This window comes from Alligator sinensis, unplaced genomic scaffold (genome assembly GCF_000455745.1).
Source record: "Alligator sinensis unplaced genomic scaffold, ASM45574v1 scaffold787_1, whole genome shotgun sequence".
In the NCBI taxonomy this organism is placed as follows: Eukaryota; Metazoa; Chordata; order Crocodylia; family Alligatoridae; genus Alligator; species Alligator sinensis.
The window spans coordinates 3,038,462-3,055,212 of record NW_005841911.1 but is presented as its reverse complement, the minus strand read 5'-3'; the positions used below and the strand labels follow the sequence as shown (position 1 = coordinate 3,055,212).

General features: G+C 40.4%; 1 protein-coding gene across 10 annotated transcripts in view; it reads right to left on the bottom strand.

Annotated features, from left to right (window-relative positions):
- LOC102371371 (multiple epidermal growth factor-like domains protein 6) overlaps positions 1 to 16,751 on the bottom strand; it is a 316,432-nt gene that overhangs the window by 128,195 nt on the left and 171,486 nt on the right. For all 10 annotated transcript variants that reach the window (XR_003092868.1, XM_014517486.2, XM_025198034.1 and 7 more), the window contains one exon: positions 6,934 to 7,056. Coding sequence is in view for 9 of the 10 variants with exons in the window: in XM_014517486.2 (XP_014372972.2) it covers positions 6,934 to 7,056 (123 nt within the window). In the remaining variant the exon portion in view is untranslated. The remainder of the gene's footprint in view (positions 1 to 6,933; positions 7,057 to 16,751) is intronic.

Genomic DNA, 16,751 nt, shown 5'->3' with positions numbered 1-16,751 from the left:
CTTTTTTTACCTGCTGAAGCACTCTTGAGTTTAGTGGAGTGTGAACTTAAGTCATATGTGACCAACCATGAGTCTGTGGAAATAAAGAATTTGAGATACTACAAAAATATGTTGAATCCCTTTAAAGAGCTCATTTCTCCAAAGACACCTTAAAACAAAGTGTCCTTTGCAACAAAATGGCCCTACAGCTTGCTTCTCTTAAACCCTTTGTCATTTCACTAGCAGTGCGCAATATTAGAATCTAACAGTGCCTTAAAAAGGATATTTCAGAAGCTTCAACTAACGAGTTGGTGGTTGGCAAATCAATCTGAAGCACAAAGTCGGCTCTTTGAACTTTCCAACTGGCAAAATGTAGGGTTTTTTGTTGCCAAAGTAAAAGTAAGTTATGACTATAAAGCAAAATCTTACAGACTAAATAAATATTTGAGGTCATTCTAACACACATTTTCTTTCTCCAAGACAAATCCTTCAATTTTCCTTTAATTAAGCTATTAACTATTATTTGGAAACAATGGCTATTTAAAAGAGTTCCCTCCAGACATAAAATCTAGATAAATCACTTGACACCCAAGACTATTATATTACTAGGGTAAACAATGGTGGTCTTACAGAGTCAGACTCTCAGAATGCAGTAGGTCTCAGAGGTCATATCTCACGAAGGTCAGGAAATCTGCCAATGCTCAGAAGTTTGACAAAATTCCCCAGGGATGTCCAGAGATCAGGTTATACAGCAATAGGAGTATTACTCTAATCAGAAAAACAAAAGTTTATTTTTGTCAACAACCAATAGTATGAGTTCATTTGTCTCTAGTCTCAGTCAGCTTGATGGCTCAGAACATGACGACATATATAAGAAATGACAGTCTACCAAAGAGGGTTAACATAGGGTCATGACCTCTTTATCTAACTTTAGTAGCTTATTCATGTGTAAACATATACTTTTGTAGTTTTTGGTCTCAGTCACCATGCTTCATATGTCAGAATTTGGTTTGCATTGATATTAGGAAGCTTTAAATTTGTTTCCATTTTAGAAAAGACTCTTTTATCTTACTCTGATGCACATTTAGCACAGTAACTGTGATACAATGTTAGCTTGAAATAGATAATAACTATAAAAGAATTTAACTTCACTGTTATGATGTGCTTTTCCCTTTGGAGAAACTGAAGCATATAGAGGCAAAACTATTTACTCCAAGGTTGTACTCACCAAATCAACAGCAGACTAGATCCTGGCTTTTTTTTTTTAAAGTGAGAGTTCAGTCCCATATTCACTAAGCCACCAATTAAGACACTGGGACATTATGTAAATAAACATTATGACATTTATGCTTCATGAAGAGCCATATTTTCCCTCTACATACTGGGAGCATCTACATGTGCTATTAATGTGCCCAAATAAACTCTGGCACAGTTTGTGCCAGAGTTTATTGCTCCCAGGTGCAGCATTTACACATGCACCTGGGACTGCAGCATGTTGTGCTGAGGCAGAGCAGCCCCAGATGGTAGGGCGCCGGGGGGAGGGAGGGAGGGAGGGAGGGAGGTCAGCCTGCCAGCCTGCAGCTGCTCTGCCCCAGCTCAATATTTTACGTAGGGGCTGGCTGGTATATGAGGGTACTAGCGTGCAGGGCTAGCTGGCAGGCAGCCCCCACACTGTAGCACCCTCTTGCCCCAGCCAGCCCCAGTCACTGTCTACACGTGTGTTGTGGCACAGTAAATAACTCCACTATAGGATAGTACTTGTCCTGGACAGTGCTATCCTACAGTGGAGTTAATTAGTTTACTGTGCCATGATATGGGTGCACATGTAGACAGTGACACTTTACCGTGGTGCCAATTACTCAACTCTGCAGTAAAACACACATGTAGATACATCCACTAAGTGGTACTCTACAAGTTCATCAACTGAGATTAACAAGTCTATTTGCAGAGTCCGGTGCTATTTCATATAAGGGGAGCCAAATGTGATCCAGTTACTGGGCTGTATTCCTTTCCAAAGTAACTCTGCTGACTTTGAAATTATTCCAGAGAAGAAAAACCCATTATATTACCAGTGACAGCTATTCAAACCCTTTCCCATTAAAGGCAAAGAAGAGTTTTCCCATTTTTTTCATAGGACCCTGATTTGATGCAAAGAGTTAGGGTTAAAATTGACTTTTATGTCAAAACCTGTGATGTGCATAAATCTGAGACAAAGTGTTTTTTGCATGTTGGATATGAAATTCTGAGTTCTACAAAGCCTGTCTGTCCATGGATGTGGGAGATTAAACTGTCATAATGCAACAGATGTAGAGTTAGTTCTGAAAGGATAATCAACCCACCCCTCTGGCATTTTTGTTCAACTGCGTGTTACTTTTCCATATTGCAATTTATTTCCAGATGTAAACACTGTTCAAAGTAGCAAGGTAGTGCAGAGCACTGTACTGTACAGAATTATGGATTCTATTATCCTGTCATAAATGCCCTACAACTAGCTAAAAAACAAACTTTCCTGATTGCTAAGGATTATAGAATTTGGGGTACTAAATGTTCTATCCGTCTTGCTTTCCATGTAGCATTTAGTGAACAGCAAAAACACAGTAAAAAGTTACAAGGGTTTAGTTAATGCTGCCTTTATTGGCTTCCTTTTGCTGTTATATGGCTTGAATTAATGTAGGCCCAGATTCTCGAAGGCACTGTACATTCTTCATGCCATTGAGATAACTCATAGTTACTGGGATTCATAGTTTCATAGTAGTTAGGGGTCAGAAGGGACCTAAATAGATCATCTAGTCTGCCCCCCCACCACTGGCCGGAGTACATGCTGGGATCACATGACCCCAGACAGGTGTTAATCCAAACTCTTTTTGAATTTACCCAAGGTAGGAGCTAGGACCACTTCCCTAGGAAGCTGGTTCCAGATCCTAGCCACCCTAACAGTGAAACAGTGCCTCCTGATCTCTAACCTGAACCTATTCTCCAGCAGCTTCTGGCCATTGATCCTTGTCATCCCAGGTGCTGCTGGGGGGAATAGGGCCCTTCCTATTTGCTGCTGATGTCCCCTAATGAGTTTGTAGGCAGCCGGCAAATCCCCCCTCAGCCTTCGTTTGCTGAGGCTGAACAGGTTTCTGGATCCTCAGCCTCTCCTCATAGGGCCTGCCCTGTTGCCCTCCAACCAAGCAGGTGGCCCTCCTCTGAACCCTCTCAAGGCAGGCCACATCCTTCTTAAAGTGCGGTGCCCAGAACTGGATGCAGTACTCCAATTGAGGCTGGACCAATGTCGCACAGAGGGGGAGTATCACTTCTCTGGACCGGCTTGAGATGCATCTTTGGGTGCACGACAAGGTGTGGTTGGCTTTGCTGGCTGCAGTCTGGCATTGGCAGCTCATGTTCATCTTGGAGTCAATAATGACTCCAAGATCCCTTTCCGCCTCTGTGCTCTCAAGGGGGGAGCTCCCCAGCTTGTATATGTGCTGTGGATTCCTTCTCCCCAGGTGCAGCACCCTGCACTTGTCCACATTGAAGCCCGTCCTATTACCACCCTCCCACTTCTGTAGTCTGTCTAAATCTAATTGCAGCCTCCCTCTCCCTTCGAGCGTGCCTACCTCTCCCTACATCTTGGTGTCATCGGCAAACTTAGACAATGTGTTTTCCACCCCCTCGTCCAAGTCGCTGATGAAGATGTTGAACAGTGTAGGCCCCAGGACCGAGCCCTAGGGGACCCCACTCTTCACATCCCACCAGGTCAAGTACAACCTGTCCACCACCACTCTCTGGGTGCTCCCCATCAGCCAATTTCTGACCCATCCAAATGTGTAGGCATCAATGGCACAGTCGCTCAATTTATTAATGAGAATGGGGTGAGAGACAGTGTTAAAGGCCTTCTTAAAGTCCAGAAAGACTACGTCCACGGCGACACTATCACCCAGGGATTTAGTTACCTGGTCATAAAAGGCCATCAGGTTGGTCTGGCAGGACATGCCTTTGATGAACCCATGTTGATTTGAGTCCTAGGAAGTACTGAGTATTTTGCCTGAACAGTTACCTGGTTTGTGTACAAGGTACTGATCTAAGCAACTTTCAAACATGACTGCAGTCAACGAACTTCCATATATTGTTGGACTAATAAATTATTGTTGTCCTACTGCTCTTCCATTTCTTCAGCATTAAATGTTGAATGGATACCAAATACTGTCTTGGACTGTCACTTATTTCATACAACACACCTTCCATTGGTTGGAAAGGAACATGAATCTGTTTCTGATAAATCGAGGTCAGAATCTGTTCTAATATGCCATGTCTATACAGACTCTTCCTACTCCTGGAACAATCCACTTATTCCTGTTCCAGTGCTCAGTGGCCCTGAGCATGTACCCCTTAGTTGTGCTAAAGTCCTGCTCAGAGTTGCTCTCTACCCATTTACTTTGCCTTAGTTGCTAGTCTCTGGTTTGCCCATCAGGCAAGGGTGATGCTTTCTATGGCAGACCCAGGGTCAAGAGGGGAACTGTATAGAGGTATTCATAATGAACTTATAATGTCTGCTCACCAAATAGATAACATCTACATTAGTTCCATTATGCTGATGTAATGTTTCTCTTACTTATATCCTCACTTTTTTCCTAAAACATCTCAAAGTGTTTTAAAAGCTGTATAGCCATCAATTATTTCACTCATTAGTGAAGTTCAACCATTTGTTCATTGGAACATGGAAGGAGTTTAACAAAACATAGCAAAGTTATGCTATAGCTTAACACTAATATCACACACCCTTGAGACTACATGGAAAATATAGACAGAGAGAATGTAATTATCCAAGCTGGCTTGTAGCTTTACTCTTCCAGAATGCCCGGGTAACTTTAGTGATGAAGCGATCGCAAAAGGAATTCAGTCTGAGACCTGCAAGCAAGACCTCAAAGCAATGCACTGTGTCCCAGGGAGGGGCATTTATAAAGTATCAGCATGGAGGGCAGAGTACTCCCTCCTGAACTATCAACATCACTATCTGTACACCCTTGCGAGACACTTGGAAGTCTCTCATCTGTGTAATGATCATGCATAAATCTTGTTAAATCTGATTTAACATTAAAGCTGGTTGTCATCAATGTGTTCATGATAGCTGATGCAAGTAATTATCATAACAGCTATAGTCATTCTATTCCATGGGTTAAACATATCAGATAACCCAAAGACTCTGATAATATTCATCAGGCAAAAGGCAAATTTTTGATCACTTCCCAAGACCTGGTAACTATACACTTAAAAAGAATTTTGATAAGTTAAAAAAGTTTGAACTAAGCTGTACATAAAACATTCTTCTGTAATTCCTGATCGTGTGATAACTGACAGAAGAATCAAACAACTTTCACTTCAAAATGGCCTTTTCAAGAATGAGATGGGACATAGGAGTAGCTCATTATCACTCTAACAATAACTTTACTGTTATATTATACACAATTTAGGAGTAAATCTCTCTTTCAAAACAGGACTGGTTACCTAGAAATTATATTAAACTACTTTTAAGCAAATCTGAAACAGTAAGTATTCATCACTATAAATGCATATGAGTTTGTTCACAATGGCATTATTAAATAAGCACTAGAGGAAATAGCAGGAGGTTGGAGAAAGGCAGAAAGAATCTTTGGATAATATACACACTATTTCTGTTTTGTGTGCTTGGATTATAAAAAAATCCATCAAAGGGAATCACACAGGACCTTAATGAAAAATTTCAGTCAAAAGAAAATATCCATCTAGTTCTTATTTACATTGTCAAGCTAGGTATCAGCTGACAGCTTGCTGTGGAAGTTAATTCTACATCCTTCCAGTCTGGAAAAGACTATTGGTGAATAAACTGTAGGATTGTGGTAAAGAATATAATCACAGCTGAGACGTACATTACAATGTATCTAGCCTAAAAATCAGGAGCCAAAGGACAATAGTAAATGAAATCCCAGAAGAGAGGGATTCATGAGATCCTGTACAATGGAAAAAAATAGCCTTATAAGAAATAGTTTCTTACCGTGAGAGATAACATGTTTTACAAGAATTTATGTATATATAACACCTTTCATCCTGAAGGATTCAAAGAACTTCGACTATATTTTTAAAGCAGCAGTGAAATACAGTTACATGAAATGGAGGGCGGCAGCAATGCACACAGCTCATGCCCAGTATAAAATAGAGCAAAGTACATGTTTGCTTGTGATGTATGCATGTCTGTAGGAAAGGAGCCTGCAAAAGAAGAATTCTGGGCAAAGAAAAATTTCCAGTGAAAAGTTTTATGGGATCTGATATACTCTGGCTGCTCTGCACCACTCTGATGATGAAAAACAGACCTGGATTACCTGGCCAGTATGGCCAGGTTTACAACTGCTTTATGTTACCGGAGTTCTGCAAAACAGGCAATAATTCACATATGCGGAGAGGGCCAACATTAGCTTTTGCCACACATTAACCCTATTTTGAAGATGGCTTTTTTTGCATAAGAATGGACATACCATGGAATCGGCCTCGTATTTCCCTTGGGAAGAAGGCAAATGGGTTTATGTAGCATGTGATTTCAAATCCTCTCTTATTTGGTTAATCTCTAGCTGCAGAAATGCAACTAAAGAGCAGAAACATATGTGTATCTTCTGATAAGAGTCATTTTGTTTTAGAGACAGATTAAATGCTTTCAGAATATGTGCACTTTTTTCAAACTGATGAGAGAAATTCCATAATCAGAACATGGCACAACCAATCCCAGGCTCAAATGATACACTTTTTCCAAAAAAATCCTTTGAAGTATTCTTAGAGTTACATCTTCATAATCCAGACGCGAGAAGATCCGTAACTCTTGACAACTCTGAATATATATGAACTTCAACTGGCTCTAGATAAAAGGTAATAATTTTCATTTTCCATCCAAGGATGTTTTCAGATTTCCTATCAGTAAAGAGAGAGAGTATGAAATTTTACCTTCACATGATTTTCCATCTTTCCCCAGTTTCTGGCCAGCTGGACATTTGCAGTAATAGCTGCCAATAGTATTGCAGCATTGGTCATAGCAGCCTCCATTTTCAATGGTACATTCATTAACATCTGTAGGAGGAAACAGTGTATATCAGACACTGAATAAGAAGTAGGCATTGATGAGATTTTCTGGTCATGGAATAATAAATTAAATATTTATGATTTTATGGGGTGAGGAAGCAACTAAGAGCCAATGAATAAAACTTAAAGCTGCTGCTGTAAGCCTTCTTATGATCATAACCAACATGCCTACTTATTGATTTTGGGCTCCAGGTATGTCTGTGCTTCAGAATGCATTCATCAGCATGGACTCTTAGATATCTGTCTGTTCAGAAAATAGTCTGTATCCTTTTTATGGTGAAGAAATAGTCTGTACAATATTATTTTAATGTAAGAAGACAAAGAACTGACAGAGAACTGTCCCATAATGCTGACAAAGAACTTTACCACAATACCACATTTACTCGAATATAAGATGACCCCCCAATAATTAGATTCTATATAAGGACAATTTATAAATTTGTTATAATTTTCTAGGCATTCAATGTAATTATTGGAGGTTTTCCTTGAATTTTCCCCCTACCACTGCTAAAGCATGAAAAATAAATCTGGGGAGTTGGGTAGCCTCCTTGCCCTCTGCCCCACTCCCTAGCTTTCCCAACTGCAACTCCTTCCTTTCCTCCTTACTGTCAGACCCTGCTTTCTCTATTTACATGGAAGTAAAAGGCACATCTGAAAACATGGGCCTTGAAATAAACATACTTGTAGTCATTTGCATATAGGTAAATTATTACAGGTACCCATAGATTTAGTTCATCCAGAATTGATGCATTTTACCTTTTTTGAAACTGCACGTAAGTTTTGAAACTACATCTCCATAAACACACTTTTAAACAACACTTCTATATGTATATATAGTACAAACCATGTACAATATTAATCCAAAACCAAAAGGTTCATGAGTTACCACATAATTCATTGGGCTGGGTACCACCAGAGTCAACAGTTTCAAGCCATGGTGACCCAACAGTTCAGCACTGCTTAGTATGTATATGTATGTGAGCACCCCCACTCATGACTGGAACTAGGTATTCTTGTCACAAGTCCTGGGATCCTACAAAAAATTATATGCAGATGAGGCACAGGGCAACCTGTTCCAGTTCTACCTCATGGAAGACAGGGCTATACTAATCATGCAACAGGCTGAAAGAGGGAGTAACAAAGGGATTCTGAGGCCTTTTTTGGGATTGGGGCCTCATTTGGTGATATTTGTCAGATTTTTAAGGCTAGTGAAGAAACAGCAATCATTGGAAAAAAGGCACAGCTCAGCTGTGGGAGTGAAGAGGATATCAAAATATATTGAATGTAGTGGCTCACCATGATCTGATAAAGAGTCAGCACTGAGGGGGACTAAGCAAAATGGGCACTACATCTTACTCAGATGGGTTGCACTAACCTATCCTTTTGGTAGGTTCCTGTCAGTATGTTTGCCCAAAATGAGCCATGTCTTTTATAATCATGTGCAGCATTAGCTGCATATAATCAACTTCATAATGTATTTAATGATGTTTCCTTGTATATGGATACAAAATGAAAAGCTTTTTTCCCCAAATGGCAGAAAAACACTCATCTTGCATTTCAGTAATTATGGTATTGAAAAGCAACATCATCAGTACTAATTAACTGTTCAATACATAAAAGTTAATGGGTCTTTTGGCCCATTTATTCTTACCTTCAAAATCTAGCTAACAGGCAATAGTAAAAAATTCCACCAGGCTAGTAATAGTCTGTTGAAGCAGATCATATGCAAAATGTCCAAAGAGAGTATTCCTCAAATGGGAAAGTTATCAAATGTCCCAGTGGGACAGCAAACTAAATGAAAACAGCACACGGGGATTTGGGTCATTGCCATACATGTCTGATATATTTCAGAAGAGATATGTTCACAATGCTTTGTATCTTAGTATTGCTTTATATGAAATGTTAATATTGTCTAGAAGATTGTATAAGGACATAATTCATTTATTTAGGGTTAGGCACAGACACCAATGAACCTGTATAAAATGTTCTCTCTTTTTTGATTTGTTGACAAAAGTTCTGAACCGGTATGTTAGCACAGCAAGCTACTCAGCATGTTGCTAAGTGGAAATCCAGTGCTAAAGAATACAATGAGCTTCCAAAATCTGGGAGGAGGAGTGGCTGGTAATGTGTTTGTCACTGGAAGGGCTTGGTTTCTTCAGATTAGAGAGCAGGACATGAAGAATGGGAGAGGGAAAAAAGACTCAGCAATAAAAGATAACCACAATCTTCACTTCATAAGTATATGCAATAGCTATGTAATGACTTTAATATTAGAAACATTGAGTGCTTCAGAAAAAATAAACAAAATACAAGTTGTAGGTTGTAGTCAAGAGAAACGTAAAATGCAGCCATAAAAAGTCCTCACAAAGAAGAGAATTTTACATGTATACTTATATAGATATAAAGGGTATGGGAATTCACTCAGACTCTGTGTGAAGATCACCATGGCTAAGTACAGCCAGTCAAAAAGCCCGAGGCTGAATTGCTTCAATCTTTGCAGGTTAGTCTATGTTGCGTAAATTGAACAGATAAGTAAGTGAACAGACATTCACTTTTGATTCTGGAAATGCAGCCACATGCCTGTAGTGTCCCAGGCCAGAAGCCTGGGGATGCTAGAGCACTCCTCCCTGCTTGGCTGCAGCAGACAGGTTGCGCCAGGGCTAGCTCACCCACCCTGCAAAGAGGGGCTTGTGAGGGAGATGCAAAGCATCCTGGGATGCTGGGGGACTGTGAATTAACTTGAATCTGGGGGGGGGCCAGGGACAGAAGATCAATAAACTGATTTAACCTAAATCAGTTAAGTTTGATGTTCCATTCATCCAACTTTATCTTAAACCAGTTTGGGCTATTTTGAAATCAGTTTGTGCACTGAACTTCTGGGCTAGGGACAGACATTACACATAGACCAGTTTAAGTGTTCAGAAACTGGTTTAAACTTGCACCAGAACAGATATTCGGTGCACATAAACCGGTTTCAAAATGGTCAAAATCAGTTTGAGATAAGCCTGGTTGAGTATAGTATCAGACTTAACTCATTGCTTTCAAACTACTTTATGCAATGTCTATCCTAGAATCCTTCCTGGTTTAATTCATAGATTCATAGATGTTAGGGTCGGAAGGGACCTCAATAGATCATCGAGTCCGACCCCCTGCATAAGCAGGAAAGCGTGCTGGGTCTAGATGACCCCAGCTAGATACTCATCTAACCTCCTCTTGAAGACCCCCAGGGTAGGGGAGAGCACCACCTCCCTTGGGGGCCCGTTCCAGACCCTGGCCACTCTAACTGTGAAGAAGTTCTTCCTAATGTCCAATCTAAATCTGCTCTCTGCTAGCTTGTGGCCATTATTTCTTGTACCCCCCGGGGGCGCCTTGGTGAATAAATACTCACCAATCCCCTTCTGTGCCCCCGTGATGAACTTATAGGCAGCCACAAGGTCGCCTCTCCACCTTCTCTTGCGGAGGCTGAATAGATCCAGTTCCTCTAGTCTCTCCTCGTAGGGCTTGGTCTGTAGGCCCTTAACCATACGAGTGGCCCTTCTCTGAACCCTCTCCAGGAGTTAAAGTTAAATTTAAGTTAAATCAGAGTTCCTCAGCATCCCGGCATGCTTTCTGGGCTAGGCTCTCTGCTCCAGCAGAGCAGGGCTGGCCCTACCCCTCTGCTTCCCAGCCAGGGCAGGGACAGGCAGGGGTAGGGGTCTGGCCAGGCACTGGCTTTGGAAGGGAGCAGGGAAGAAGCTTATTCCCTCACTTCCTCCCCTGTCCCACTAGCATGGACCTGCACTCTTCCGTGCTGGCTACTCTAGCAGTGGGCTGGATTGGCCAGAGAGGGGTTTAACTCTCCCGTTCCTGTCCCACCTGCAGAGACCCAAGTTGAGTTTGCTGGGCACTCCCCACTCACTGCTGCAGTGGCAGGGCCAGGCATGGCCAAACGCTGGCCAGCATGACCTCTGAGGCAGAGGGGGCAGTGAGGGGGGTTATTCCCCGCTCTATCCCACTGCCCTCCTGGGGACCACAGCTGGGTCTGTCTGCCCTGACCACTGCCAACGCTGCTCTCCTTGCTTGGGGGAAGCAGTGGAATAAGCCCCCTCCTGGCCCCTCTGCTGGATGCTGGAGGGAAGGGGAATAACCCCCCTTCCCTGCCCCTGCATAAGGGGACCTACCGGCTGGTGTCTAACCGCACCCCTGCACAGCCACTGTCACAGCGAGGAGGCAGGGTCCTTGATGGGGGCAGGAGCCCCTGTCACAGTGTTGGGGAATGCAAGCCCCTTCCTGGTGGGAGCACTGCTCTGCAGAGCAGGAAGAGCTGCTGTGAACATTGCGTGACAGCCCTGGGGCTCAGAGGGGGCCAGAGGCTCCCCTGCCCCCCAAGTGACACCATTGCCATGGTCCGCAGCACGTTTCCCCACCCCGCAGCACGCCTCCACCCCCCACCAGAAGGGGATCTCACGCTGAGAAACTGTGACAGGGGCTGCTGCCACTGTCATAGTTGCTCCCCCCCTTGCTGCTCCAGCAGGCTGGCAGGGCCCTTTAGGTAGGGGGCAGGGAGTAGGGTTATGCCCCCCTCACCCTCTGCGGGACCACAGCAGGATCTGCGCGCCCCAACCACCACCGCCGCCGCTCACTCTGTGTCCGGGACAAGTGTCAGGAGGGAGAGGACGCCAGATGCTGGAGGGAGGGGACACCGGAGGGAGGTGGCCAGGAGGGGGCTTATTTCGCCTGCATTTCCTCAGTCCAAAAGGACTGTCTGTACAATTACATACCGGTTCAATCTAGGCAGGTTAGACTAACCTGCAAAGACTGAACCAGTTCAGGCTCTAGCTTTTTGAACATCTGTCCCTAGCCTTGTTGTGTTACAGATTTGAACTGGTTTCCCATCACTCATACCAGTTTATGTGTAATTTCTGTCCCTAGCCCTGAAGATAACCAAAGCCTGTTAAATCTTTGATAAACTTTAGCCTAGGTTTGTTGCTATAGCTAGAAGAAAAAAATTAAGGGGGGGGAGGGGTGTAATAAATAAATAAAAGGCAAACCACCCTGGCATAGTTTTGCTCTTGATTTTATATTTTGCAGCTTTCTGAAACCTGAACTACCAAAAAAAAAGATTGTAGACGCGCCAAACCATTTATTTTCTCCACAGCCCATAACTGCTCATCAAAAAAAGTTTCTCCTTTTTTCCTCCTAGCATTAAAAAACAGGGCTAAGATACAAATAAAAGCTTCAGCTACCCCAAAAGGACAAAGCATGCCAAATCCTGACCTGGTTCCTATGAAGTCAGTGGGAGTTTTGCCATGGATTTACATGGGACCATGATTTGGCTTGGTGAACTTCCACACGTGGAACCTATGTTCTTTTCTTAAGTCTTGCATGATAAAAATAGCAAACAACACACAAAAAAACCAAACAAAATTTTATACCAACAAGCAACATAACAAAATCAGCATGCTAAAACAAGGTAATGCACACACTTTCTGGGGAAAAGAATAAGAGAACTAACAACATAATGCATTTTAGTCACATTACTTAATGTTCTAAAAGGTACTACTAATATACCCAGATAAAATGGTGAGGAGTACGGTATCAGAAGTTATAATAGGATAGGCATGTCCCAGGAGATTTTACTTCCATTAGCTGTCTGACATCTGCACAGTGCCTGATGACAATAAGCAGTGATGAGGCACATACTAACTATGCCCTACACTCGCATTTTCAGCTTCCCTTGATGCTATCAGGGCTGAAAAATGGACAGCAATCACCATTAAAATGTCATGCTTTTTAAAAACAAAAATTATTTGCAGCACTACATTATTTTCCCATATTATTTTTGAACAGGCTTTACCACATCACCCCCTGGGGCATTAAATATCGACAAACTGATGGAAACTACTATGTATAACCCAATTTATTCAGCACCAGATTCCATTTTTTGAAGCTAAGGAAACATTTTAATAACTTTCTGATTAAGCAGTTTGTGTTTACCCTCTTGATATTATAATAGAGTAGCATCTACAATATATTTGGAATGCTATAGTATTATTGCATACTGAAGCATATATTTTCTTTGGATTGCACTGTACTTATATAATCAATGTAAATGTATTTATTTCTTACTTATGAAAAAGCTGATTTACTGAGTAACTTATAGCATCTTAAGAGACATCACTACTGTCCTAATTTTATCCTTCCAGCTCTATGTCTGCTATGCCCAAGATGTCTTTCATCCTGGCCTAACTCTATGTCTTCTTCTAGGTTCTCTCTTGTACCAGGAAACTCATGCTGTATCGGTGTTTACATTTCTCTTTAAAACATAGTAATTTAATTCCTGTCATCCTTAACCGAGCAATGAGAGTAATGCTTCAATTCAGATAATACAAAACACAATAAACCCCCTGCTACTTGGTGACAGAATCTTTTCCATATCAACTAGGGTTTAATGCATAGGGAGACAGAACCACACTGGGTGTATATGTCCACAGATATAAGCTTAGTACTAAGAAAATTAAAATGTTTTCTACTTGCTTACATTATCTCTGAAGTCAATAAAAGTAATGTGTTACCCAATACTACCAAATACAAACATATTTTATGAGAAAGAGAGTACCCAGCATTTTATCTAGCAGTTTATACAAATGGGATTTCTATCACAAGAATAAAATTCATAGGCCTCAGTCGGCTGTTCTATATTCTTAAAGCACACAGACTAGTCTGCATTTTTAACTGTAGATTTATATACCACTGTAAAAAAAAATCTTGCCACACAACAGATTTCAGTCTGCTTTCCATATCCAATGTCATTCAAGATTGCAAATAAATTTGCCTCTTGGATAGCAAGATATACGACAAAAAATTTCTGACGTATCAATTCTGCCATATTAGGGCTGATAAAAGTTCAGTGTTATCAAGAGTATCAATCCATCTGTAATGACATGCTGTAGGTGCTTCACAAAATGAATGTAATGTTTGCTACTGTGGTATTGCAAATTTATTAATAGAGCCAAGATGCAAAATTATCCATAGCACATGCAAAATTACCCACAGCACATATTTCAGAAGATCTTTTAATCCTGCCATGTTAAATTTCAATAGCACTCCTTAAATAAGGGAATAAAACCCACTTTCACATCCATCATGTAGTTTCTATATGAACTTTACACATGGTAATCTACCTGTTCTACTTCTGGAAGACAAACATAGCATGTTTTAAATATATTAGTACTGAAAACATGAAGATTCATGACAAGTACAAATGGAAAACTTAAATATGTATTAATTTATCCAACATCTCTTCAACTACTTCCTGTTTTCAGGAATAGGGGAATATGAGTTTTCCCAGGAAATGTGAAATGTGAGAGAAATGGGAAAGAGAAAGCTGATACCTCTTCTTTCAGCAATTTAGTGAATGCTATTCGCACTAGATATGCACATAATTATATAGTAAAGCCAGTCAGAAAATAACTCAATCCTACATGGAGTATTAGTCAAAGTTTGATGTGGAAAATTTTGACTTTTCATATTTAAAAAAAAAATGATTTGATCTTAAAAGTTGGTTTAAAAAACCCTTAAAATTTACTGAAAGCAAATACCAAACAAATTTTAAAAATCAATCCCAATTTTACATACAAACAAGGTTCAAATGGAAAATTTGACTAGCCACACAGTAAATGTCAGACCTACCAGTTATTTTTTTTTTTTAACTAGTCAGTAATCTTCGGGGGGGTTAGGGTTGGGGGGGGGGTTACCTCTAATTTGACAAGCTTCATGGGGGTGCCTTGAATTTAATAGATTGAAAAAGTATAATTTTCAAGCAAAAAATGAAAACAGTTAGGAAGGGGCTTGGAGACTAGACTGACAGCAAGAAAGGAAAGCTGCCAGAGAGAAGAGTAAACATTCACTTAAGAAATACATCCTTGCAAAGGGAGTTTGAAGCATTTCATGGGAAAAATGATGTAGTGAATTATCATATAAATTTACTAACTCTTTAAATGTGAAAAATAAATGTTTGGATTACAGACAATATCAGCTATCCATTTTCTGGAAGTAAAGTACTTTTAAAATGAAGTATTTTTTACATATAGAAAGTTTAGCAATAATCTTAATAGAAAGGTTTCTTTAATTTGACAAAGATTCTTATAACTACAGCTTAATTTTTAAAATATTTCTCCCAGGGTTATAATGTTTATCTGTTGTATGAGACCATCTATTTTTTTAAACAGCCACATGCTGAGACCTCTGTTTCACTGACCACCCCTGTGGGGCTAACCTGTGCTCTGAACCATAATAAGCTGACTTTACTGCATGTCATAGCTCACTGGACCTGTAATAAATCACTGAAGTGGAATAAAATCTGTAAAATCATTCACATTCTTATTACAATCCCACATGAACAAAGCCCACCATCATTGCAAGGGAAGGTTATTTTGATTAGTTTACAAAGTGTTATGCTAACACACAGCAAAGTCAGTTCAACAGGCCAAAATAACATGAAAAAGATATTTTAATGGAGAATTCAGCGGCTTACTAATAAAACATTATTTTGTTGTGATTTTTCTCCTAGACATTGTGATAAAAAGGGTTAAGCTGTGGGGACCTATAAATTATGTGCCTAAGGCAATATTTGGGAATTTAAATTAGGAGCTTGTTTTTCAGATGTGCTGAGCATATGCAGTCTTCAATGACTAATACAATTAAGACACCTAAGATCCCAAACCCACAAATACCTGTTTTAAGTATAAAATGAAATACTGGCATAATCACAGCCTAAATAGCAATGTTTGTGTCTAACTTCAGACACTAGAATGAATGTGTATATATATTTTGTATTACAACTGTGCATCCCATATACATATGCATAGAGGGAGGTGGAAGTTATACGATAAATTAATTCATTGCATGTAGTGCTTACTTCTTCACCTTCATGCTGCCCAGTAATCAAACAGCCTTGACCTGCAGTAGTTTCACATGGCCAAAATTAAAAAACAAGCTACCAAAGAGATCTCTTGTTTTTCTCTTGTCCAAACATGGACTTATTGCCTGTGCCGGGAACTTAAAATCAACAGGAAGGAGATATTTCTAACTAAATAATGGAATGCAACACAACTGAAATAATGAACTTCAAAGTACATTATACTTTGTTACTAAAAACTATTTACTGTTATTTTATACTACTTAGGTCATGTTAGAAGTCTTTTATATTTCTCACTTTCAAGCTCTTCAACTAAGATGGTACAGGGACTGCCAATCACCTAGTTAGACATTTACAATAACATCATCCCAACTGTATATAGCCTGGGACAAGGTGTTCAAGAAGTGGAATCTAGTAGAGAGTAAATCTAAATAACTCAGCCTGATTTTTCAAGTGTTTAGTAACCAGGTAGCCAATGGGAGCTCCTCAGAGCTCAGCACTTCTGAAAATCACGCTGCTTGTTTTGGTGTATAGGATATCAGACACCTGTTTTGAAAGCCTTGTCCCAGATGCTATAGAACCAAAATGTTTGGTTTGAATAACTGAAAACGCTATGGAAATTGGGTCTTAATTTTATATTTGGGACCATTATAATTTATTATGCTGTATACTTCATGCTTACCTATACATGCCTGTATTATAGTTAAATAGCTAAAAGCTGGTTAGGTATCTGGCAAGGCTGGATAGGCATCTGGCTGGGGTCATCTGACCCCAGCACTCCTTC